Here is a 26,989-nt window from a genome sequence, read left to right as displayed (position 1 = left end):
ATCAGAACAAGACCTACTATGTGTAGACAAGTGGTAGTCGCAACCTGGACCATCGCCGGGCCATGCCCCCAACGTGTTTCACTTTGCCCACTGGAACTTACTCATGAGGATGGGCCCATCCCCACGAGTAAGCTCCAGTAGGCGGAGTGAAAGGCACATTTTTTATCTCCAAAAACATGTGCATGTATTTTGTTTTAAAAGGTGAACTTAGTATTTAATTATTTCTAACCTCTCACTAATGCAGATACTTCATTCTTGAGCTAAGCAAAATGTAAAGATTTAAAGTGGAAGTCCACCCGAACACTAAAATCTCAAAATCTTCAGGCATCAACAATCTAAGACTATCTAACCCTGTAAAGAAGAAATTGCTATACATACCTTTTTTGAAACTGCTCAGATCCAGTCTCCAACAATGGAAGCTTTGGAGAGGAGACAGCCGACAACAGATGGGAAGTGACGTCATCCAGAGTTACTATGGGGCTTCCATTGTTGGCTGCCTCTTCTTCACCTGCCTCCACAGTGCCGCCGCCACTGACAGCTGAGCGTGGGACCGGATTGGCTTCAAAAATGGTATGTATAGTGATTTCTTCTTTACTGGGCTAGATAGGTTAGTCTTAGAATGTGGATGCTAATAGATTTAGAGATTTTAGTGTTAGGGTGGACTTCAACTTTCAACCCAATCACTAAAATAGTAAATTCTGACAACATTTTTTATCATGTTACTGTAAATTCGTTTTCAGGGCACTTTCCTTCAATTACAACCTGGTGATTATGCTCTGAAGGTCTTTGATTAGGCACATCTTGTTGCATGACAGCTGTCTTCCAACTGAGTTCTTGCAATGTCACCCTGTCACATGGCCATGCCAACACATAATGCAAGTGTAAAAAAACTGTGTTCCACAAAGTTCTGAATTCACCAAACAGACGAGCGGCCGATGTCCGAGTCGAACATGCGTTTGAGTCGAACGGCAAGCTCATCCCTACTTATTACCATAAAGGGTTCCCGGATTTCACCTATGCATGATTCAGAGCCACGGTTGGGTGTAACAAGCATGTCAATAGTATGGTCACTGGAGATCACGTCACCTGCATCTGGTCTCACATCAACATTTTGTGTGTTTTTTATCACAGCCCGAGACAGGCTGCCACAAAGAACTGCTTTTTAATATAATAGAGTCACTTGTATGGTTTATGCACTTGCACTTTTTCTTACATGTCTTTTATTTATTTATACATGTTTGCTATCACATATGTATGCATTTGGACTTTTTTCATTTATTAGTATTATTATTGATATTTTATTTCCTGGTGTGTTATTGTGCATGGCACCTTGGCATTTGTGTACTTTATATTTAGTCATAGTTTTTGTTGTGCGTTTACAGATTTTGTGCACATTATTTGTTTAGCTATATTTTGCACTTGCACTTTACACAAGTTGTATGTTTATTATTTTATGCACACTATTATATTCTTGTGGATCTACAACTATAGATTAAGATACAGATTATCCGGTTCCCGACCAGCGCACGCCGATGTACATCGGCAGAATGGCACGGGCAGGCATATTGGCATACAGGTACGTCCAATCTCCAATGTCGCCCTGCCATCGCGAGCGCGCCACCGCCGGCGCACTCGCGTGCTGGTCGGGACCCCCGTGAGTCCGGTCGCGGGTCCCGCGGACTCGATCGCCGCGGGCCTACCTGCGATCGTCTCACGGGGCGGCTGAACGGAGAGATGCCATTGTAAACAACATCTCACCGTTCTGCCTAGCAAATAGTGACGCTGATCTCTGCTCCATGTGATTGGAGCAGAGATCAGTGTTCACTAAATGAAAGCCCAGCCCCCAACAGTTAGTAACACACCCCTAGAAACACTTAACCCCTACACTGCCACCCACTGGTTAACCCCTTCACTGCCAGTGTCATTTACACAGGAATCACTGCATTTATATAGCAGTGATTGCTGTATAAATGACAATGGTCCCAAAAATGTGTCAAAAATGTCCGATGTGTCTGCCATAATGTCGCAGTTACAATAAAAATCGCTGATCGCCGCCATTACTAGTAAAAAAGAATTATTAATAAAAATGCCATAAAACTATCCCCTATTTTGTAAACGCTATAACTTTTGCGCAAACCAATCAATAAATCGTGTTACCAAAAATATGTAGAAGAATACGTATCGGCCTAAACTGAGGGAAAAAAATGTTTTTTTTATATATTTTTGGGGGGTATTTATTATAACAAAAAGTAGAAAATAATGCGTTTTTTGTTTCAAAATTGTCGCTCTATTTTTGTTTATAGCACAAAAAATAAAAACCGCAGGGGTGATCAAATACCACCAAAAGAAAGCTCTATTCGTGGGAAAAAAAGGACGTCAATTTTGTTTGGGAGCCATGTCGCATGACCGCGCAATTGTCAGTAAAAGCGACGCAGTGCTGAATCGCAAAAACTGGTCTGGTCTTTGACCAGCAAAATGGTCCGGGGCTGAAGTGGTTATTTAGTGCATAGCCATTCCAGCGCAGCATATATTTATTTTAGTTTTTATTGTGCACGAACATATGAAACGTGTTTAACGTTTGCAGTTTGATAGTGGCAGATTGCTAGGGGGTTCCTTAAGGCTCACAGGATTTTGTTGTTTTGTTATTCAGGTATACCATGCTTGAAAAAAAAAAATGAAGATGAGATTTTATTTAAAAGAAATGTTCACCTTAGAATGAAAACTCCTTGGCCTGCCCTCCCCAGCCTCTAACCTATTCTAAGCGAATCCCTTGTTCAATACTGCCCACCCTTGCACAGTAACTTTGTAGACTTCAATGGGCCAGTACCACTCAAGTCTATTGAAAGTCATTACATGAGCAGCATCAACACGATTACTGCATCGTGGCTGCAAGAATAAGTTATGGGTAAAGGGAAGGGAAGGGGGGTTTGAGGAGTGAAGGCAAAGTGGAAATTAAAGTGTCTAGCAGTACATAGAAGTGTAATCATTTATGACATGGGTTTCATTTTTTACATGATTGCTGTTCCATGTTTTTATTGTCTACCCAGCATTCAGTTAGAAACTCCAAACAACTGCTGTTGTGATAAAGAATAGGCCACTGACTATTTGTCCCAATGTCTTTGAGTACTGTAAGTTGTGCTCCGCTCCAGGCTTCCTCCACACTAAAACCAGATGCAGACAAAACTCCTCAAACCATCTCTGTCCATTACACCTCCTAAATCAAAAGAGAAGGGAAGCCGAACATCGACCACGTGAGTTTGAGGGAGGGACCCAGATGGATGGTGAGGACCCGGAATACTAACGTGTGTGTGCAGATGGAGAGAGAGAGAAATTGAAGAACAGTAAAGAACAGCCACTGCACTCAGCAGGAAGTACAAGCTATACATGTGATCATAAATATATTCCCTTTCATCACATCAATGATCTGATTATGAATCCTATTATGTCAGTTATTATATTTATTATGCTGGAACACACATTATAATAAGCAAGAAGAGGACAGCTTGAGAAGACCCTGGATTAATTGGTCAATAGATGTACAGTATTTCCAGGAGTCTTTGATACAGCCACTGACCTTCGGCATGCTGCAGCACTAGATACACAGATTCCTCGGAGATGATGTACTTGCGCAGGCAGACCATGTTGGGCACGCAGCGGGGAATAATGGTCTTTCTGCTCCCAGACTCCTCGCTGCTTTTCCTCAGACCCTGACAGAGAACAGAAAGGTCAGTTGTACCCTGAGCTTCCTTTGGATCCTGCTGTGCTTTCTGTTTATCAACCAAAATAATCTATCTGAGCTACTGTGGGCATTAGAAAAGCCGCTCATCTGCTCCTCCATGTCCTTCAATCCCCAGAGGCTCGGCTGATGGCATCTGGCAGGTATCCAGAGAACAGAAGATGGCACAAAGCTACCATTAAAATCAATTACACGGGTCAACGTTTCTATTAGAATCTCACTCTCAAACTAAGTTATCAGAGTGACACTTTGTGTACTCTGCTGGTGACCTCTCTCTCTGTGTTTTTATTTTCTGTGCACACACTGGAAGACAGGTCCTAGCTTTAGAAGGCTTGACGAACCAATGATCTGATTCTTTAGTTTAGACATACCAACCTAGCTATGCTTTCTAACACAAACGTTCAATGGACCAGATAGGAAAGGAAAACCTTATGCATAACCTACAGCAACAAATCAGAAGTCAGCTGTCATTTTGTCTGGTGGGGGTTAGGAAATGTACAACCGCTACAACAAATGATTTAATGCAAACCTGTCACCACAGCTGACATGTTAAAATAGGCTCATATGTGATTATTAGGCATTGTTAAGCTGGCCATAGATGGTACGGATCTCTGCTGGTTCAGCAGAGATTTGAACCATGTATGGGAAGGCTGGTTGTACCCAAGTTGATCGATCAACTTGGATACCACCAGCCAATTGGATTTTAGATCTGTTATAGATGCTAGCAATAATCACTGTGTTCTCCTGGCAAGGATGGCTTCCCCGCTGGGAGAACACAATGTCTCCAGGGCAGGGATTTCCCCCTCATTAACACAGTCAGTGTTGATTGGTGGGGGGTGGGGTCCCTACCATAGGGCCTGTGGTTGCAGGAAAGAAAATTGTTCCATCTATGGCCGGCTATACTAGGAGAATCCATCACTGCAGGGTGCATCAGGAGCCCCTGAAACCTAGGCAGCCTGTATTGGCGGCACAGTGGTGTAGTGGGCAGCACTCTCACCTAGCAGTAAGAAGGGTCACTGGTTCAAATCCCAACCACAACACTACTTGCCTGGAGTTTGCATGTTCTCCCTGTGCCTGCATGGGTTTCCTCTGGGTACTACGGTTTCCTCCCAAAATCCAAAGACATGCAGATAGGTTAATTGGCTTCTGTCCCAAATTGGCCCTAGTATATGAATGGGGACCTTGGATTGTGGGCTCCTTGAGGGTAGGGATCCATGTGAGTGTAAAATGTACAGGGATGGGGACAATTGTAGACACTCACTCAGGTTGAACTGTATGGACTGGTGTCTTTACTCAACCTTACTAACTATGAAACTATGTATTGTGCCAATTTTGTCTGCGGAATGTTGATGCTGAGAAATGCCCTCAATGTATTCCATTATGCATTTTGGGCCCTCAATTACCTACTGAGACCACAAACTAACTGGAGGAAAGTTCAAAATTAATCTTAGAAAGTATTACTTTAATGAAAGGGTAGTTGATGCTTGGAATAACATTTCAAACAGAGGTAGTGCGTCAGACAACAGTAAGTGGTTTCAAACATACTTGGGGCAATCATAGATCTATACTTAGACAAAAAAAGTTAACAGGCAGACTTAATAGACCACTCAGTCTTTTTTCTGCTGTCACTTTTCTGTTTCTATGTTTTCATTGCATTATCAGAGGAGTGTTTCTCAAGATTAATTTTAATGGAGCCTAAGTGGAAACCAGAAGGTGGTCCTCCGCTTTAGGAACACTCTGCAGCAAAAGATTTTCTAGCTACCAAAACTGGCTGTACACTATTCGAATATCAGACAGTTTAGCCGCTGTTTGGGTATTCAGACAGCCGCCGCCTGCAGCTGTCAGAATACAACAGCCCAGTAGGGGGTTTCTCCCATACGCACTGGATGGTGGAATCTGTTAGATTTTTTACCCCCATTTAACTTAAAAAATAAAAAGTAGTTTATGGTCAGCTTTAAACTGGTTTGGCAATGGCGCTAACACTCAGGTATGCACAAACTTTAACTTGTCACTTAGGGCCTGTGTCAATGTGCTTTTATATATGCTGACAAATACAGCATGCTTTTGACATTAGCTTAAGACTCTAAGGTTGTTCACAATTCATTACAGGTGAATTTGACCTGCCTTTGACCTCCTTTAAGTTTCTTTTGCATTCCCATAGACTTGTATAGAGGGATGAACTAGTCAACACAAGCCCTTATAGTAAAAGGTCTGCTTTAAGAAGTTTCTCCTGACAAAACCCTTTCAAAATTGTAAAGAAGCATCAGCTGCGCCTACATATGTAGAAGCCAGCACCTCCCAATGGAGCATCTCTTACCATCATTCATGGGGCTGCTCCAAATGCAATGAAACATTGAGCTGGTCATCAAGGTCCTTGCAGCATAATGAATGGTTAAAGTGAGCTATGCCTTTACGTTTCCTTTACGGGACCTTTGACTTGTTGGAATCAGCTAGCAGGTTGTAGGATAATAAGGCAGGAAGGTAAACAAAAAGTTGCAACAATATTCCAGATTTATTTGTACTTACTTTTAAAATAAAGGTCTCTTGAGTCCTTGTATCCAAAACTAGCAGGACCTAGACGGAATAGAAGAATACATTTATTGCAAGAAAGACTTTGCAAATGACAAAGCTTGCATGTATAATTAAACGTCAAAGTCTTCACCATATCGGCACTATACAGTTGCGTGAAAAGTATTTGCCTCCTTCCTGATTTTTTTTTTTTTTTGCATATTTCTCACACTTAAATGATTCGGGTCAAACAAATCTTAATATTACACAAAAATAACCCAAGTAAATCCAAGATGCAGTTTTTTAATTATTTTTTCATTTATTAAGGGGGGAAAAAGCTGTTCAAACCTGCCTGGCCCTATGTGAAAAAGTAATTGCCCCCTCCCATGCTGAATCGTGAATGAACTGTGATTAACCACAATTTTTGGGAAAGCTGAGTTAAATTTCACTTGCCACATCCAGGCCTGATTACTGCCAGACCTATTGAATCAAGAAATCACATAAATAGAAGCTGTCTGACAAAGTGAAACACGCTAACAGATCACAAAAAGCCACACATCATGCCACAATCTAAAAAAAAAAAAAAAATCAAGAACATATTAGAAAAAAATGAATGTACATGTATCGTTCTAGGAAGGGCTTCAAAGCCATTTCTAAGCCTTTGGAACTCCAGTGAGCCATTATCCACAAATGGAGATAACTTGGAACAGTGGTGAACCTTCCCAGGAGTGACCGGCCTACAAAAATTCTCCCAAGAGCATGACGACTCATCCAGGAGGTCATAAAAGAACACAGTACAACATTGAAAGAACTGCAGGCCTCACTTGCCTCAGGCAAGATCAGTGTTCATGATTCAACAATAAGAAAGAGACTGGGCAAAAATGTCATCCATGGGAGAGTTCCAAGGCCAAAACCATGCTGACCAAAAAGAACACAAAGGCTCATCTCACGTTTACCAAAAACATCTTGATTATTCTCAAGACTTTTAGGCAAGTATTCCGTGGACTCATGAGACAAAAATTTTACTTTTCGGAAGGTGTGCGTCCCGTTACATCTGGCATAAAACTAATACAGCATTTCTTAACAGGAACATCATACCAACAGTCAGACATGGTGGTGGTAGCGTGATGGTCTGGGGCTGCTTTGCAGCTTCAGAACCTGGACAACTTACCATAATCGATGGAACCATGCATTCTGAGCTCTACCATAAAATCCTAAAGGAGAATGTCCAGCCATCAGTTCATGACCTCAAGCTCAAGTGTACTTGGGTTATGCAGTAGGACAATGATATGAAAAACACAAGAAAGTCCACCTCCAAATGGTTCAAACAAAGCAAAATTTAGGTTTTGGAGTGACCTAGTCAAAGCCTGGACTTAAAGCGGAGCTCCACTCTGAAGTGGAACTTCCGCGCATTGGATCCCTCCCCCCCTCCAGTGCCACTTCCGGGCATAGATAGCCACAGATTCTGCGGGTATTTACGCCACTTGTTTTTTACATTTTGGAGAGAGCAAGGGAAGGATTAGAACCTCTGTGCCATTTTCCATTGCTGTGTGTCCCTGCTGGGTAAATTCACATTCTCGGTTTCACCTACTGACCACTGTAACTGAAACAAAGTAATGGAAAATTTTAATGTTTACAGTTGTCACTAGAAAAAAAAGGAACTATCGTTTCCAAAGAGGACATTTGTACCAGTGACAACTATCTATGAGGTGAATTCCCATCACTTTCCTTTCACTTCCTGTTGTCATTAAGACAGGAAGTGAAGGGAAATCTCCCTGGTGGGGTAAAGATGGGGGGGAAAAAAATTAAGGGGTTTTAACCCTTCCCAAATCTATCCAAATCTAAAACTAGAAAAAAAAATAGAAAGAATAGAAAGGTTTGGGATATACATACAAGTATACTAATAGTATGGTTGACTTTAAAGAACAAGCTTTTGCTGGTGTCTTGGATAACACCTTACATATATATTTTTCACTTTTTCTCAAAGCATATCACAGCTTGCATACGGCTACCGTTTGGCACGCTTTTACAGTGTCTGGCTACTTTATGGAATTTTCTGGTGTTTACACAGCCCTATTCTATATAAGAACTGATGATTCAAGCCACAGCTAAGCATTCTAGCAGTAGAAGTGGCTATGTATCTTTAAATCTTGACATTGCGGAGGATGTAATTTGCTGGATTAGCACAGAGGATTTCTTGATACTGATCCCACATTTTGTAATCACATTTATTAGTGTCTCGTCTGCTGTCCAGCGTTGGAGGCCACGGCTGTCCTGCTGTGGATCTTGGGATGGAGCTGCGACTCTGCTGGTTACAAACCAAAGGACAAACGGGCCACTGGGGAATATGCCAGCTGTTATCTTGTGCGGGTATCCAGAAGGGTCATCTTCAGTCTGAAGGAGCATGCAATCTGCAGACTAATTACAAGCGCTCCAACCACGCTGCCCAGTAAGACTGGTGACTTTCACAGACAACAAAATCCTGCTAGGGATGCAAATGCTTCGCGCTGGGAAAACGCTGGGCTGAGCCGCTGAATACTCATTTGTTAACAAAACAGAAGGGCGAGATTTTATTATAAGGGAACAGACGCAAGGCAAAAACTCCACAATGCATAACTTTGCCATATAACCTTCTGCACAGTCTGTTTGAACGATATAGATCGGGAACGGTCAGGATTCTAAAATCAGCCAGGAAGAGCCGGATCAAATGCAGCCAACATATTAAATGGGAAAAAGGGGCATATGCCCAGCGTCGGCTATGGCAAGAAGGACGATTTCATTAGACTGTCTGAAGCCTGAAGAGTCGGGTCTACAAATTATCCACTCCAATCTATCACTGTCCTGTTTCCAAAGAGTAGTCATGTGACCAAACTTCTGCAAGTTTAAGACTTATTGTAAATAAGTGTTTAAAAAAAGTACAATAATTAGGGCCAAAACAATGGTTTACAATACCATCACGGTTTATAGATCTAGACAAAAATTTAAGAAGCCTATCAAAAATATAGCATTTTACTTTTCTTCTGTAAAAAGGTAGAAAGATATACAAAAGGAAGGTTTTCTGGTCACGTGGGACTATCCTTGGTATACCAATAGATGTTTATGCATTCTACGTATTCCTGGCAGCCATTTATGAGCTAGCCTGGGGAGACTGTGCAATGGGTGCCAATGACCCTTACCTCACTATAAACCTGTATGAAGATATCCTTATGAATTATTTGGAATGTTTAACTTGGTGGGATCCATCGTGATTCCAGTACTAAGACCGAGTGGAGCGGCGTGGCAATGACATCATAATCTCCACTACATCCAATCAGAGAATGCTCTGCACTAATTAATAAAATGAAAACTGTTCTCTGAAGAGTGTCCTGCCAAGTAAATGGATCTCCTATGTTCAATAAGGAGCAAGACAGCTGCTAGGCACGGTAGCAAAAAGCTAGTGTAGATCACTGTAGTAGTGTTGCCTACTACAAGGGGGATCAGCAATGGTACATGCATAGTTACACTGCTCCAAGCTGGAACTGTAACAATTTCCATACCTAAAAATCACCTTTAAGTCAGAATTTTCAAGCATGCTTTGATTTGATTTGATAATTTAATAAGGTGGCAGTAATGATAGGTGATACATTTTAATCAAACATACACTATATTGTCAAAAGTATTGGGACACCCGACTTTACACGCACATGAACTTTAATGGCATCCCAGTCTTAAGGCCCGTACACACGGTCGGACTTTTTGACAACAAACATGCAAATTAGCTGTTTTGGAGCAACATCCGACCGTGTGTATGCTCCATCGGACAAACTTTTTTGGTTTTCATCGGACTTTTGTTGGCTGTGCGAACGGACAAACTTTCTGGCAACAAAAGTCCGATGGAGAAAAGTCCGACCGTGTGTATGCAAAAGCATCGGACTTTTGTACAAGGTACAAACACGCATGCTCAGCACCAATGCAAACGATCGAACTACAATACAGAAGTTGACCAAAGGTGGCGCTGGAGTCATTGAACGTCCCTCTTTTGAAGTGGCGTCAGTACGTTGTGACGTCACTACGTTCGTGTTTGTTGTCAAAAAGTCCGATCGTGTGTATGCAATACAAACTTGTGGACCACGCCCTTTGTACAAAAGTCCACGGGAAAGTTTGTACAAAGTCCGATCGTGTGTATGGGGCTTTAGTCCGTAAGGTTCAGTATTGAGTTGGCCCACCCTTTGCAGCTATAACAGCTTCAACATTTCTGGGAAGGCTGTCCATAAGGTTTAGGAGTGTGTCTATGGGAATGTTTGACCATTCTCCAGAAGCACATTTGTTGGGTAAGGTACAGTTGTTGGACGAGAAGGCCTGGCTCACAGTCTTCCAAACTCGCTCGGTCATGTCTTTATGGACCTTGCTTTGTGCACTGGTCCAAATCATTTGGTGGAGGGGGGAGGGGGTTATGGTGTGAGGTTGTTTTTCAGGGTTTGAGCTTGGCCCATTAGTTACAGTCAAAGGAACTCTTAAGGCATCAGTATATCAAGACATTTTGGACAATTTCATGTTCCCAACTTTGAGGGAACAGTTTGGGGATGGCCCCTTCCTGTTCCAACATGACTGCACACCAGTGCACAAAGCAAGATCCATAAGCTTTTGGAAGAATGATCAAACATTCCCATAGACACACTCCAAACCTTGTGGACAGCCTTCCCAGAAGAGTTGAAGCTGTAATAGCTGCAAAGGGTGGGCCAACTCAATGTTGAACCCTAAGGATTAAGACTGGGATGCCAATAAATTTCATGTGCATGTAAAGGCAGACTTCCTAACACTGTTGACAATATAGTGTATATAGGTATATTCTTTATCAACATAGTTATTTTTTTTCACACATGTACAAAGATAGACATTTTAAAACCTCACAGCGCTGGGAATTTTGTTGTGTTACAAAAAAGAATTGCCTGTTATATATTAAAAGGGGTTGTAAAGTCATTCTATGCATTAAGATAAAAAGCCTCCCGTATGCAGCAGCCCCCCTCGGCCCCCCTAATACTTACCTGGGCCCCCCTCTCTGTCCAGCGATGTCCACAAAGGTCTCGGCTGTCCGAGACTCTCCCTTCTGATTGGCTGAAATACGGCAACAGCACCATTGGCTACCGCTGCTGTCAAAGTCAGCTATCTAATCAGGAGAGAGGGGGGGCGGGGCCAGGACAGGGCTCCGTGTCTGAATGTGCACCGGGAGCTGTGACTCGGCTTGGGTGCCCCCATAGCAAGCTGCTTGCTGTTGGGGCACTCAAAAGGAGGGCGTGACCAGGAGCACTGAAGAGGCACCCAAGAAGAGGAGGATCTGGGCTACTCTGTGCAAATCCACTGCAACAGAGCAGGTAAGTATTACATGTTTGTTCTTTCTCTATGTAAAACAAAAAACAAAAAATTTGACTTTACAAATCACCTTACTTACAGAGCATTCCTAACCCCCAGAGGACTATTCTATACCTGTAGGTGGTTGATCCCTGAATTAAAGTAGATCACTAGCCAAAACATTTTTCTTGTTTTGGATAAGGGTATAGTTAGACCCCTTACACACTGAGCTGTGCCCAGGCATCAGCGGTAAAGCGGTGCTATTTTTAGCGCCGTTTTACTGGCACTATTTGGCCACTAGCAGGGCGGTTTTAACCCCCCACTAGTGGCTGAAAAGGGCTTAAATCCACCCGCAAAACGCTGTTGGAGCGGCACTTTGCCAGCAGTATGGCGGCGCTGCCCCATTGTTTTCAATGGGCAGGAGCAGTGTATTCACCGCTCCTACACTGCTGCAAAGAAGCTGCTGGCAGGACTTTTTGTGATGCCCTGCCAGCGCAGCGCCCCCCAGTGTGAAAGCACTTGGGCTTTCACACTGTGTTTGCAGCTGAGGCTTTTTTCAGGTGCTATTTTTAGCGCTGTAGCACCGGAAAAACGCCTCCAGCATGAAAGGGGTCTAAGAGTAAAGCTGGTCATGTTCTAGTAGATTTCGGAACAAACATTCACAGAAATTTTTTTATCAGTCAGTGACATGACGAATTTTATTCAAAAGTATTGTAAAAACCATTTGTTTTTAACATTCAATTTTGGAGTGAATGGACTTTCCCTAATGAAAACCGGATTCACGGTTATGCCGCGTACACACGACCGGACTTTTCGAGGGACTAGGTCCGACGGACTTTCCGAATGAACAGACTTGGCCACACACAATCACACCAAAGTCCGACGGATTCGAACGTGATGACGTACGACCGGACTAGAATAAGGAAGTTCATAGCCAGTAGCTGTCCTCGCATCGGTTTTTGTCGATCGGACTAGCATACACATGAGCGGATTTCTCAGTAGGAACTGGGTCCGGCGGAGTTCCGGTGGAAAAATGTAAAACATGTTCTATTTCTAAAGTCCACCAGATTTTTGGCAAGCAAAGGTCCGATGGAGCCCACACAAGATCGAATTCTCCGACGGACTCGTTCCGTCGGACCTTTGCTGTCAAAAAGTCCGGTCGTGTGTACGTGGCATTAGAAATTCACATATTCCAGAAATAATTTTCATCCTGCTCCTTCAAATTTTCTTATCATTGCGATAAAAAACAAGTAATTTTGACTCCACTAAAGATCACTAAAATTGAAAATATGTTTTTAAAAACAAAAACTATCAAACAAAATTCAATTAACTTATAAAACAAGTAAGCACTCAGAGGTGTGGGCAGCTGGCACTCAAGGTGACAATACAAACCCTATGAAATATACAGTACCGTATATACTCGAGTATAGGCCGACCCGAGTATAAGCCGAGGCCCCCAATTTACCCCCAAAAAACTGGAAAACTTATTGACTCGTGTATAAGCCGAGGGTGAGACATGGCTGTCCATCCCTGTGTGTCCGTCCATCCCTGTGTGTGTGTCCGTCCATCCATCCCTGTGTGTGTGTCCATCCATCCATCCATCCCTGTGTGTGTATCCATCCATCCATCCATCCCTGTGTGTGTGTGTGTGTGTGTGTGTATCCATCCATCCATCCCTGTGTGTGTGTGTGTGTGTGTGTGTATCCATCCATCCATCCATCCCTGTGTGTGTGTGTGTGTGTGTGTGTGTATCCATCCATCCATCCATCCATCCCTGTGTGTGTGTGTGTGTGTGTGTGTGTGTGTATCCATCCATCCATCCATCCATCCCTGTGTGTGTGTGTGTGTGTGTGTGTGTGTGTATCCATCCATCCATCCATCCGTGTGTGTGTGTGTGTGTGTGTGTGTGTGTGTGTGTGTGTGTGTGTGTGTGTGTGTGTCCGTGCAGCCTTGTGTGTGTGTCCAGCCTACCTGTGTCCCAAGCCTCCGTCCCGAGCCGCCGTCGTCCCGAGCCTCCTCCGTCCCGTGCCGTGCCTCCCCCGTGCCGTGCCTCCTCCGTCCCGTGTCTCCTCCGTCCCGTGCCGTGCCGTGCCTCCTCCGTCCCGTGCCGATGGATCGCCGCTCTTCTCGGCGGCCATTCTACAATTCAAAATTCCGCCTCCGCCTGTGATAGGCGGAACACTCAATTTCCCAGCAGCCTGTGTTCCGCCTATCACAGACATCCTCTCATACTCGTCCGTAGTATGAGAATGAGCGGATGTCCGTGATAGGCGGAACACTGACTGCTGGGAAATTCAGTGTTCCGCCTATCACAGGCGGAGGCGGAGAAGGAGGCGCGGCTTTTGAAAATTAATGTCCGCCGTCTGTCTGCTCGATACGCTGATCGAGCAGTCAGACAGCGGCGACTCGAGTATAAGCCGAGGGGGCACTTTCAGCCTCAAAAAAGAGGCTGAAAATCTCGGCTTATACTCGAGTATATACGGTATATAAACAAATGAAAGTGCAGAGCTCAAAGAATCAAACCTATATAGTGCAAAATATTAGAACATAAAGTCCATAAACAAAGTCCAATAAGTATTGAAGGTTCAAAATCCTCCATTGATAGAATAGATCATGGATGGTTTGGATCAACACTTGACATTTTGAAATAAAAATTTGTACTCAGCTTCGCTAATCACCGGTTGTTCAATTTCACATTTTAGCGTGGTTTCAAAGGTATTTTTAAATATTGCTTTGAGATTATGACATTGATTGATTTTTGTACAAATATATTGTTGATTTTTTTTTATTTTTTTTATGCACAATCATTATATTACAATATTTTATGTTGATTTGACATTTACGTGAAAGCTATTAGCAGCACTTTCATGCCGAGAGCACCTTGCATTTGATGTTTACTGGTCCAGTAATTGAAACCTGGCTTTGCTTATTCTTCACCATCGGCTCCTGAGACAATAAGCTTCTTAGTTGCGTCTCTGCTGGCATACATACTAAACCAATGAAGATGTATCTGACATTTCCACCTTAATCAGGCCCTTCCCCGGGCACAACAATCTCGCAGGCACATTTCACACTCCCTGGTTTCCCTGCAGCTGGATAACATCCACATTCAAGTAATAAATACAAGAACATATGTGATTTTTTTTAAATGTGCCCTTTGACTGTCAGTTTTTCCCAAACAGGTGTTGCCTAAATGATTATAAATTGGCCCCTGGATACACCTATTCAACTGAGCCGTACAGGACCGGTGATAATATAATTAGGCCTGAAAACATCAGGCTAGTGAGCGCTTCCCATCTGTTTGGCAATAATGTTTAGTTAACAATAGTCTTTAAGAGAAGCACCTTCAACTTGCAGCACTCCGATACATACAAAACACCAGGAGAGCTGTTAACCTCGTCTCTCCTGGTGAAAATAAACTGTAGAATGGGCCTTTTTGCAGAGAAGCGGTAAGGAATAGGCGTTTAAAAAAGTCGAAAATCTCCAATTTTACGTTTTTATATTAAGCAACACAATATCTCAAGGAGAGGTGTGTGAGCTGTTATTCAGTTGTATTTTCTTTTCTTTCTCACTGCACACCACTATGAAGCATCTCCTGTGATAGAAGGTGATGGGACCAGTCTCACAAGGGATAGGAGCGGACAATCTGGCATGGTCGCAGTGGTAGGGGTATTCTTCAGGCTTGTTGGTATAATTGGGCAGCTTTGTAGCCACCTTAATCACTCCGATATGCACCAGGCTAGCTACAAATGAAAATATAACACAAGCTCATCATAGTAGCAAGCTTGTTTTAACCCCTTTGTCAGGATCTCTTCTGCATTTCACTGGTTTGCTTAAATGGTTCCCAACTAGCTCACGTGGCACAATGGTTCTCCTGGGTAAAATCCCTTATGGGTACATCCTTCCCTTTTTCGGCCACCGGAGGGCATGTGAGCGCTCGTCGTACGGTGAGGGGACCCGATGCGTGAGGCCAGCGGGCTTGATCAACGTGGGCCACGCGTGATCACATGCACAAACATCAGCACAGGGATTTGTGTGTTTAAATCCCTGTGCTGTCAGAGGAGAGGAGACATGTCGTTTGTTCCTACTAAGTAGGAACTGTGATATATCTTCTCTCCTACTCAGTCCTATCCCCATGCAGTTAGAACACACTGAGGAAACACACATTTAACCCCTTGATCGCTGCCTAGTGTTAACCTCTTCACTACCAGTGACATTTACACCAGTAATCAGTGAATGTTGTTTAGCACTGATCGCTGTATAAATGTCAATGATCCCAAAAATGTGACAGAAGTGTCCGATCTGTCCATCAAAATGTCGCAGTACCGCTAAAAATCACAGATCGCCACCATTACTAGTAAAAAAAAATAATAATAATAAAAATGCCATAAATATTTTTGTAGACACTATAACTTTTGCGCAAACCAATCAATATACGCTTATTGTGATTTTTTTTACCAAACATATGTAGAAGAATATATATTGGCCTACACCGATTAATATGTTGAATGTGTGTTTTTTTTTTATTTGGGGTGGTTTTTTATTATAGCAAAAGGTAAAAAATATATATATATATATTTTTTTTTAATTGTCTGTCTTTTTTTGTTTATAAATGCAAAAAATAAAAACCGCAGAGGTGATCAAATAAATTGGCCATTTTCCCTCCCCAGTGTCATGAGACTCGTTAGTGTTACAAGGTCTCAGGTGTGAATGGGGAGCAGGTGTGTTAAATTTGGTGTTATCGCTCTCATACTGGTCACTGGAAGTTCAACATGGCACCTCATGGCAAAGAACTCTCCGAGGATCTGAAAAAAGAATTGTTGCTTTACATAAAGATGGCCCAGGCTATAAGAAGATTGCCAAGACCCTGAAACTGAGCTTCAGCACAGTGGCCAAGACCATACAGCGGTTTAAACAGTACATGTTCCACTCAGAGCATGCCCCGCCATGGTTGACCAAAGAAGTTGAGTGCACGTGCTCAGCGTCATATCCAGAGGTTGTCTTTGGGAAATAGACGTATGAGTGCTGCCAGCATTGCTGCAGAGGTTGGAGGGGTGGGGGGTTAGCCTTTCAGTGCTCAGACCATACGCCGCACACTGCATCAAACTGGTCTGCATGGCTGTCATCCCAGAAGGAAGCCTCTTCAAAAGATGATGCACAAGAAAGCCTGCTGAAGACAAGCAGACTAAGCACATGGATTACTGGAACCATGTCCTGTGGTCTGATGAGACCAAGATAAACTTATTTGGTGTCAAGCGTGTGTGGTGGCAACCAGGTGAGGAGTACAAAGACAAGCGTGTCTTACCTACAGTCAAGCATGGTGATGGGAGTGTCATGGCCTCGGGCTGCATGAGTGCTGCCGGCACTGGGAAGCTACAGTTCATTGAGGGAACCATGAATACCAATATTTACTGTGACATACTGAAGCAGAGCATGATCCCCCTCCCATTCAGAGAATGGGCCACAGGGCAGTATTCCAACATGATAAGGACCCCAAACACACCTCCAAGACGACCACTGTCTTGCTAAAGAAGCTGAGGGTAATGATGATGGACTGGCCAATCATGTCTCCAGACCTAAACCCTATTGAGCATCTGTGGGACATCTTCAAACAGAAGGTGGAGGAGCACAAGGTCTCTAACATCCACCAGGTCCGTGATGTCATCATGGAGGAGTGGAAGAGGAATCCAGTGGAAACTTGTAAAGCTCTGGTGAACTCCATGCCCAAGAGGGTTAATAATGGTGGCCGCACACACAATATTGACACTTTGCGCCCGATTTGGACATTTTCACTTAGCGGTTTAGACATTAATGGCTGTGTGTTGCTTTATTTTGAGGGGGCAGAAAATGTACATTGTTATACATCGTAGCAAAGTGTTGTCACATGAAAAGATATAATAAAATAGTTACAAAAATGTGAGGGGTGTACTCACTTTTGTAGCGCACAATATTCTTTTATACACCTTCAAGTGATTTTCACTTCATGCCTGCAGCTTTTATTTACACGCTTTTTTTCAGATAATCACATACACAATTGTTTTTAGGTTAAAGAGAAGTATAGCCAAAGCTATTTTGGCCATACTTCTATGGATCACAGGAGTGCAGTTCGTTCTGCACTCCTGTGATGCGTTTTCAGAGGACAGAACGCTAAAGCCAGCTTTTGGCTGATGTCACAGAGCCAGTCCAGGCTCTGAAAAGATCCCAACCATATAGTCGGGATCTACCCAGAACCCTGGATCGGCACATGACGTAGTCTCTCACCAATCCGTCGAGATCCCGAGCCAGCCCCTTCACAGCCCAGCGCTCCAGTTGCGCTTCTTGTCATGATTTTTTACAAAAGTCTTATTTTCCCTGTTGGAATATGATTTTTATAACATTAAATTGGATCTTAAAGCGGAGGTCCACCCTAAAATGGACCTTCCGCTCATCGGATTCCTCCCCCCCTCCGGCGCCACAATCGGCACCTTTCAGGGGGGAGGGGGGTGCAGTTACCTGGATAATCCAGGTAACTGCACCCACTTCCGGGCTAGCTCTCTGCGGAAAGGGGCGTACATTACGCCCCTTTCCGCAAGTGCCCGCCCCCTTCCGCAAGTGCCCCGCTGCCTGCTGGGAAACACACAGATCCCAGAGGCAGCGGAGACCGTCCTCATTGCGCAGCGCGGCTTGCGCATGCGCAGTAGGGAACCGGGAAATGAAGCCGAAAGGCTCCATTTCCTGATTCCCATACCCAAGATGGCGGCGGCAGCACTCGAGTGTCGATCTAGAGATCGGCTTTGGGTGCCGACATCGCGGGCGCGCTGGACAGGTAAGTGTCACTATTTTAAAAGTCAGCAGCTGCAGTATTTGTAGCTGTTGACTTTAAAAAAAAAAAAAAAAAACGCGGAGTCCCGGCGGACTCCCGCTTTAACCTATTCCAACTCTCAACTATGTTATGTAAAAGGGGGCAGCCATAAATGCTCATTATAGACACAGGTTCTGCTGTCAATCAGCTGGAAATCCCTCTCCTGAAACCTTTTTTTCTCTTGGAGTCAGGAAAGCTGTGATTCATGCTAAAGGCAGAGGAACAGAGCATCAGACAAATGACACTTAGTACTCTGGATTGAGACAAGTTCACACTACAGAGGGATATGCTTCGTTTGTTCAGATTTCATGTCGGATATTTACAACCACTTTTTAAGTCCTTGTAAACCTTTACATATGTACAGTGCCTTGCAAAAGTATTCACCCCCTTGGCATTTTTCGTGTTTCGTTGCCTCACAACCTGGAGTTAACATGGATTGTTTGAGGATTTGCATCATTTCATTTACAGAACATGACCTCAACTTTGAAGATTTTTTTTATTGTGAAGCAAACAACAAATAGGACAACATAACAGAAAAAGTCAATGTGCCTAACTATTCACCCCCCTAAAGTCAGTACTTTGTAGAGCCACCTTTTGCAGCTATCACAGCTCCAAGTCGCTTTGGATAAGTCTCTATGAGCTTGCTTCATCTTACCACTGGGATTTTTGCCCATTCCTCCTTGCAAAACTGCTCCAGCTCCTTCAAGTTGGACGGTTTGTGCTTGTGAACAGCAATCTTTAAGTCTGGCCACAGATTTTCTATTGGATTGAGGTCTGGGCTTTGACTAGGCCATTCAAACACATTTACATGTTTCCTCTTAAACCACTTAAGTGTAGCTTTAGCAGTGTGTTTGGGGTCCTTGTCCTGCTGGAAGGTGAACCTCCATCCTAGCCTCAAATCACACACAGAGTGGTACAGGTTTTTCTCAAGAATATCCCAGTATTTAGCACCATCCATCTTTCCCTCAATTCTGACCAGTTTCCCAGTCCCAACTGCTGAAAAACTTCCCCACAGCATGATACTGCCACCACCATGTTTCACTGGGATGGTGTTCTTTGGGTGATGTGATTTTCTTTGGGTGTTGGGTTTTTGTCAGACATAGTGTTTTCTTTGATGGCCAAAAAGTACAATTTTTGTCTCCCCAGACCAGAGCACCTTCCTCTATACATTTTGGGAGTCTCCTACATGCCTTTTCACAAACTCAAATGTGCCATTTTGTTTTTTGCTGATAGTAATGGCTTTCTTCTGGCCACTCTGCCATAAAGCCCAACTCTATGGAGCATACGACTGATTGTCGTCCTATTTACAGATACTCCAGTCTCTGCTGTGGTACTCTGCAGCTCCTCCAGAGTTTCCTTATGTCTCTGTGCTGCCTCTCTAATTAATGCCCTCCTTGCATGGTCCGCGAGTTTTGGTGTTTGGCTGTCTCTTGGCAGGTGTGCTGTTGTGCCATATTCTTTCCACTTGGTTATGATAGATTTGATGGTGCTCCCAGCGATCAAAGATTTGGATTTTTTTTTTTATAACCTAACCCTGACTTGTACTTCTCAACATTACTTGTTTGGAGAGTTCCTTGATCTTCATGGCAGTGTTTGGTTAGTGGTGCCTCTTGCTTAGGTGTTGCAGCCTCTGGGGCCTTTCAAAAAGGTGTGTATATGTAATGACAGATCATGTGACACTTAGATTGCACAAAGGTGGACATCACTTGTGACTTTTGAAGGTAATTGGTTGCATAGCTTTTTATGGGCTTGAATACATACGCACATGTGAATTATCAGTTTTTTATTTCTGAAAAACAGTTTTATGTATATATTTTTCAAATTTTACTGTACCAACTTAGACTACTGTGTTCTGATCCATCACATATAATTCAGATTAAATTTTTGTTTAACTAAGACCCCTTTCACACCAGGGCGTTTTGCAGGCGCTATAGCGTTAGAAATAGCGCCTGCAATCCGCCCTAAAGAAGTTGCACCATTGTGTGTAGTGTGAAAGCCCCGAGGGCTTTCACACTACAGCGGTGCGCTGGCAGGCCATCAGAAAAAAGTCCTGCCAGCAGCTTCTTTGGAGCGGTGAAGGAGCGGTGTGTTTACCGCTCCTCCACCGCTGTTCCCCATTGAAATCAATGGGGCAGCGCTGTAATGCCGCCGGCAAAATGCCGCTATTGCGGCGTATTGCAGGCGGTTTTAACCCTTTCGCGGCCGCTAGCGGGGGGGTAAAAGTGCCCCGCTAGCGCCCGAAATGCGCCGCAAATCCAGCGGTAAAACGCTGCTAAAAATAGCGGTGTTTTACCGCCGACGCTATCAGCGGTGTGGTGTGAAAGGGGTCTAAAGGCTGTAATGTAACAAAATAGGTAAAAAGCCAAGGGGGTGAATACTTTTTCAAGGCCCATTACACCAATTGAAGTGACTAACCTCAGGCGATACACAGAGATAAAATAAACTCTGTAGTGTCAGGATGACCTGTCAGAATTGTCCAATGCAGACAACAGAGGGAAAGTAGAGGAAACAGAAATCACACTTGAGCGCTTTCAATAGCGGCAAGTACAATACAAAGGGATATGCTCTGTTCATTTTTCATTTCAGAGGTTTACAACCACATTAGATTGCCTGCATTAAAAAATGCATTTAAGAATGTATTGATTACAGGGTTGCATTAATTTGGATCTTTTATATCTGCCTGGAGTTCAGTTTTAAGTTAGTAGTACAGGAAACAGAATCTGCAGAGGTGCTTAGCAATAAGGCCTTGTAAAAAGGAAACTCTCGGCTCGGACCATCTGGAGAAGTTCACATTTAGCATGCATCACTCTTAGCACAAGTCGCTTCTTAATGAACAATTCTGCGGCTGTGTATTAATATGATGATGGCTCCATCCACTACAGATCACTTGGAGCCAAGTGTTCCTCTCCCTTTTTTATGCCGTCCTGACACAAGTCCAATTCCTAATGAAGCTGTCGACATAAAGGACAGAGAGCGCCGATAACCCCTCGGATAGGAACCGTTGCCTGCCAGAAAAAGAGCGCAGCAATATTGCGAGAGAAAGGAAGGGAAAAAAATTAAATATATAACAGCAGAACGCCGCTTTATTCTGCAATCTAAAAAAGACAAAAATCTCATTTGTTCTCATTTAGCCTCATTGTCCTTTTGTAGAAAGGCTTTTAATAATGCACCTTGTGTTTTCTGATAGAACATACTACGGAAGGACAATTAACCATTAGGGAAATAATTACTTTTGCTACAACACCTAGTGAAAACAATTAATATATTCCTCCTACCCGATGAGGATTTTTTTTCCCCCTCTTCTCTAGCGGTTTAGACACATACATTTGCATACTGTACAATAAGGGAAGTAGCTGCTTGCAGGGAGATATAGCGTAAGACAAAATGACTGCTCGTTATGAGAGAGTCTCATCTGCTCTGTAGCACCAGGCACACAATGCACTGAATAGTGGCACTCCCGCTACAATGATACCGCAACACAGTACAAGTGCTATCTTTGAGAGCCTTTTCAGACACTCAATTAGGTGTTATTAAAGGTAGGGCTATTTTATTTATTTATTCTTTCTTTTCTTTTCTGTTGGGACTAAAGACATGTCCAATATTAGCATGCAAGATCTGAGATTTGTTTGCACACTTTTTTTATTTTTAGTTTTTCTTTGGAGTTTATCCACAAAATTGTTAACTCTCTATTTAACCACCTCAATACAGGGCACTTCTATACCTTCCTGCCCAGACTAATTTTCAGCTTTCAGCGCTGTCGCACTTTGAATGACAATTGCGCGGTCATGCTACACCGTACCCAAACTAAATTGTTAGCATTTTGTTCCCACAAAACGAGCTTTCTTTTGGTCGTATATGATCACCTCTGGGATTTTTATTTTCTGCTAAACTAAAACTTACAAAACTTTCTAAATAAATAATTTCTCTCCTTCACTGATGGCCACTGATGGGGCTGCACTGACGGGCACCGATAAGGTGGCACTGATGATGGGCACTAATATACAACACTGATATGCAGCACTGAAAGGTGGCACGGATGGGCACTGAAAGGCAGTACAGATGGGCACCGATATACACTAATGGATTGTACTGATGGGCATCATTGATTGGCAGGCATCCATTGTGGGCACTGATTGGCATCCATTGTGGGCACTGTTATTCCTGGTGGTGACTAGTGGTGGGCATCTCTGGTGGTCCTGGTGGTCCAGTGTGGGCATCCTCGGGGGGGCTGCCTGATAATCAATCAGCACAAACCCCCCCCACCCCATCAGAGGAGCAGCCGATCGGCTCTCCTCTGCTCGCCTCTGACAGACAAGAGTGAGGAAAAGCCGATCAACGGCTCTACCTGTTTACACTGTGATCAGCCGTGATTAGACGCGGCTGATCACATGTTACCTAGATCAGTGTTGTGGTGTGTCAGACTGACACACTGCAACAATGATTGCCCTGATGCACACCTCCGGGGGCGTGCAGTGGCTTGATATCCTGGCGACGTCATATGACATCCAGTCAGGATATCGCAAACACTCTGCCGACGTCATGTTGCTATATGGTGGGCGGCAAGTGGTAAAAGATGACATTCTATATCATACCATGTTTTGTTCTATCCACATGCCGATCAGCGACGTACCAGTACGTTTCTAGACTTCAAGTGGTTATACCACGAACATGCCTGCAGCTGCAGGCATGATCCTGGTACAGCTTATTTTTTTTTTAGAGCTGACGGTTGGCTCTCTTGTAAAAGTAATCCTAGAGGATAACTAGCCCCTGAATTGGTTTTACAAGCAGCGGGAGGTGGCGTCCCCCTCTCACACCGTCTTCCATCCCATTGGGAGTCCCGATCGACCAGCCAGTCCGTCCGCCAGCTTATCACAGAGCTGAACAAACACCAGAATGGATTTGTTCGGCTCTATGATATAGTAACCTGGAAGTGATGACCGTACATCATGACTATAAAAACGAAAGCAAACAATCACAAATATTGTCAGTATTCACGTTACCCCAGCGCTCATGTATTTAAATCAATATTATACTAAAAATTATTCTAATATACAAAAAGTTGCTGCTATAAAGGTTGCATGACATAAAATGATATGCTTAAACTTCCATGAAAAAACAAGCATTTCCAGCGCTGCGCACACCACCATATAAAATGTCTTTTAAAAGTCTCAAACATATGCACCCTGTGAGTCATAAATTAATAATACCAGGACAGATTTAATAAGGTTGCTGCTGATGATCCAGATCTATTCCTTGAGTCCCATCACCACATCTCGCGGAATACAGCTCCCTGTAGATATTAAACTCACCAGATCTTAATAGGAAATATGCCTTAAAGTGTTTGTTAACTCTAAATTATTATTCACTGTCAGCCCCTCTATTAGAGGCTGGCATACCACACTATCCAAGTCCCTTGTAAAAACACTCTAAATACCTCTTTAGAGCTGTCTTCAGGCTGGTCACGGGGCTCACGGCCGCTTTACAGCTCTGAGACATCGCTTCTGCGGGAAGACCCGTGATCTCCCTCTGACGTCATATTTGGTAAATCTTTCTCGCTGTTAGATAAACTATATAAAGGCCACCTTTAAGATCCATTCAAATATATCCAATCTGGCAGACCTTCATTTACTACATAGCTGATAGTAAAAGTTGTGGATCTAACAGATTAAGATTTGACTTTGTGTGGCCACGCACTGCATAATCATTCACACTTCATTCAGCTGTGGGGAGGGGTTTTGAGATATTGGGGCCGATTCACACCAGGAATCCTACAGAAACGCGCTTGCCTTCCTGTGTGATTTGAGTGCAGTGCATTTGCAGCCCATTTATTTGCATGGGCTTAAATTGCACTGCATCGCACCAAAAGTAGTGCATGCACTACTTTTAAAATATCAATGCGTTTGAGATATGCATTGTTAATGTGTTGTAAACACATGTTAATGTGATGTTGTTAAAGTGGTTGTAAACCTCAGACATGAAATATAAACAAAGCCTATCCCGCTATAGTGTGTACTTGTCTCAATAAAGAGCACTTATGCCGTGTTCACACAAGCAGTTTTTCAGTCGGAATAAACTCTGAAGGTTTCTCCAATGGAATTCCACCAAAGCCGTCTTGCATACACACGATCACACCAAAGTTCGACCCTCAAGAACGCGGTGACGTACAACATGTACGACGGGACTAGAAAAAGGAAGTTCAATAGCCAGTAGCCAATAGCTTCCGTCTCGTAGTTGCTTCAGAGCATGCGCTGTTTTTGGTACGTCGGAACAGCATACAGATGAGGGGTTTTCCCGATAGGAATTTGTTCCATTGGAAAAATTTAGAACATGTTCTTTTTCTAGGTCCGTCAGAATTTCCGACGTAAAAAGTCAGATGAGGCATACACACAATCAGAATATACGATGAAAAGCTCCCGTCTGACTTTTTTTGTCGGAAATTCCGCTCCTGTGTACGCGGCATAAGTGTTAAGTTCTCTTCTATACAATCAGTTCTTCTCACTGAGCTCTGCAGAGTGCAACTTCAGATCTTGGTCACCTGCTTTCTGAATGCTTAACCACTTCCCGACCAGCGCACGAGGATGTACGTCGACAGAATGACACGGGCAGGCATATTGGCGTACAGGTACGTCCAATATTCAATGCCGCCCTGCCATCGGGAGCGCACCGCCGGCGGCGCGCTCCCGCGCTGGTCGGGACCCCCGTGAGTCCAGTCGCGGGACCCGCGGACTCGATCGCTGCGGGCATCCCCGCGATCGTCTCACGGAGTGGCCGAATGGAGGAAATGCCGTGTAAACAGCATTTTTCCATTCTGCCTAGCAACTAGTGACGCTGATCTCTGCTCCATGTGATTGGAGCAGAGATCAGTGTTCACTAAATGAAAGCCCAACCCCCCCCACAGTTAGTAACACACCCCTAGGAACACTTAACCCCTAAACTGCCACCCACTGGTTAACCCCTTCACTGCCAGTGTCATTTACACAGGAATCACTGCATTTATATAGCAGTGATTACTGTATAAATGTCAATGGTTCCAAAAATGTGTCAAAAATGTCTGATGGGTCCCCCACAATGTCGCAGTCACAATAAAAATCACTGATCGCCGCCATTACTAGTAAAAAAAAAATAATAAAAAATTATTAATAAAAATGCTATAAAACTATCCCTATTTTGTAAACGCTATAACTTTTGCGCAAACCAATCAATAATCGCTTATTGCAATTTTTTTTACCAAAAATATGTAGAAGAATACGTATCGGCCTAAACTAAGGGAAAAAAATGTTTTTTTATATATTTTTGGGGGATATTTATTATAACAAAAAGTAAAAAATAATGCGTTTTTTTCAAAATTGTCGCTCTATTTTTGTTTATAGCGCAAAAAATAAAAACCGCAGGGGTGATCAAATACCACCAAAAGAAAGCTCTATTTGTGGGAAAAAAAGGACGTCAATTTTGTTTGGGAGCCACGTCGCACGACCGCGCAATTGTCAGTTAAAGCAACACAGTGCCGAATCGCAAAAAGTGGTCTGGTCTTTGACCAGCAAAATGGTCCGGTCTGCAAGTGGTTAAACAAGCTGTACAAATTCTGTTTCACCTCTGTGTATCACCTGAGGCCAGTCATGTTGCTGGGTATATATGTAAGGGTTTACAACCACTTTAAACCGCTTGCTGACCACGCATTGTAGTTTTACTGCTACAGTGCTGCCCGCTGCGCAGAATCATGAATATATATATACACGTGATTCTGCATTTCTGGGTAGGGGGCGAGAGCGCTCGCCCACCCAGCTGAACGGTCACTGGCTCCAGCATATGCCAATCAACCGGTTCCCAGCCAATGATTTATAGCCAGGATCAGTCGATTGGCAGAGCGAGTGACAGGAGAGAGCTTTATGTTGTTTACTTCTGACAGCGGCATTGTGCTGGGTTTTCTTTCCCTGCATAGTAAAAGCACCACAGAGTAAACACTTTACACATCATTAGGCACACAGTTAACCCTTTGATTGCCACAGATGTTAACCTCTTCCCAGCCAGTGTCATTAGTACAGTATCAGTGGATATATCATAATTACCTAGTAGGTAAGGCTGACAAAAGACAATAGCAGAAAAAGACAATAGTCCAGCTAGTTCAACCTGTGTAGGTGTACGTGTGTCAGTGTCTATAATAATTTCCCATATCCCTGCACGTTGTGTTTTTTAAGATACAAATCCAAGAGTCTTTTAAAAATGCCCAGAGTTCCACATCCTTATTGCCCTGACAGCGAAGAACCCCCTGTGCAGTTTATGGTTAAACCGCTTCTCCTCCAGTCTCAATATGTGGCCCCGGGTCCTCATACATTACCTGGGACTGAATCATTTTTTTCCTATGCTGGGATCCCCATTGAGGTATTTGTAGATCACTATCATGTCCCCCTTCAAGCATTGCATCTCTAGCGAGAAAAAAATTAATGTTTGCAGCCATTGCTCGTAAGGGCCGGTTCACACAGCGGGCGATGCGAGGCGACACGACTCGCCTCGCCTCGCTCCCGCAAGTCGCCCCCGTTCTGTACAATGGAACCGTTCTGAGAGGAGCGACTCGAGAC

General features: G+C 43.6%; 1 protein-coding gene across 1 annotated transcript in view; it reads right to left on the bottom strand.

Annotated features, from left to right (window-relative positions):
- RPS6KC1 (ribosomal protein S6 kinase C1) overlaps nt 1-26,989 on the bottom strand; it is a 249,366-nt gene that overhangs the window by 68,372 nt on the left and 154,005 nt on the right. The window contains exons 10-11 of the mRNA XM_077485761.1: nt 6,263-6,310; nt 3,575-3,707 (exon numbers count right to left, since the gene is read on the bottom strand). Coding sequence (XP_077341887.1) covers nt 3,575-3,707; nt 6,263-6,310 — 181 coding nt within the window. The remainder of the gene's footprint in view (nt 1-3,574; nt 3,708-6,262; nt 6,311-26,989) is intronic.

This window comes from Lithobates pipiens, unplaced genomic scaffold, assembly GCF_037356315.1.
Source record: "Lithobates pipiens isolate NorthernLeopardFrog02 unplaced genomic scaffold, aLitPip1_a1.2 Scaffold_18, whole genome shotgun sequence".
Lineage (NCBI taxonomy): Eukaryota > Metazoa > Chordata > Amphibia > Anura > Ranidae > Lithobates > Lithobates pipiens.
This window is presented reverse-complemented; position numbering and strand designations above follow the sequence as displayed.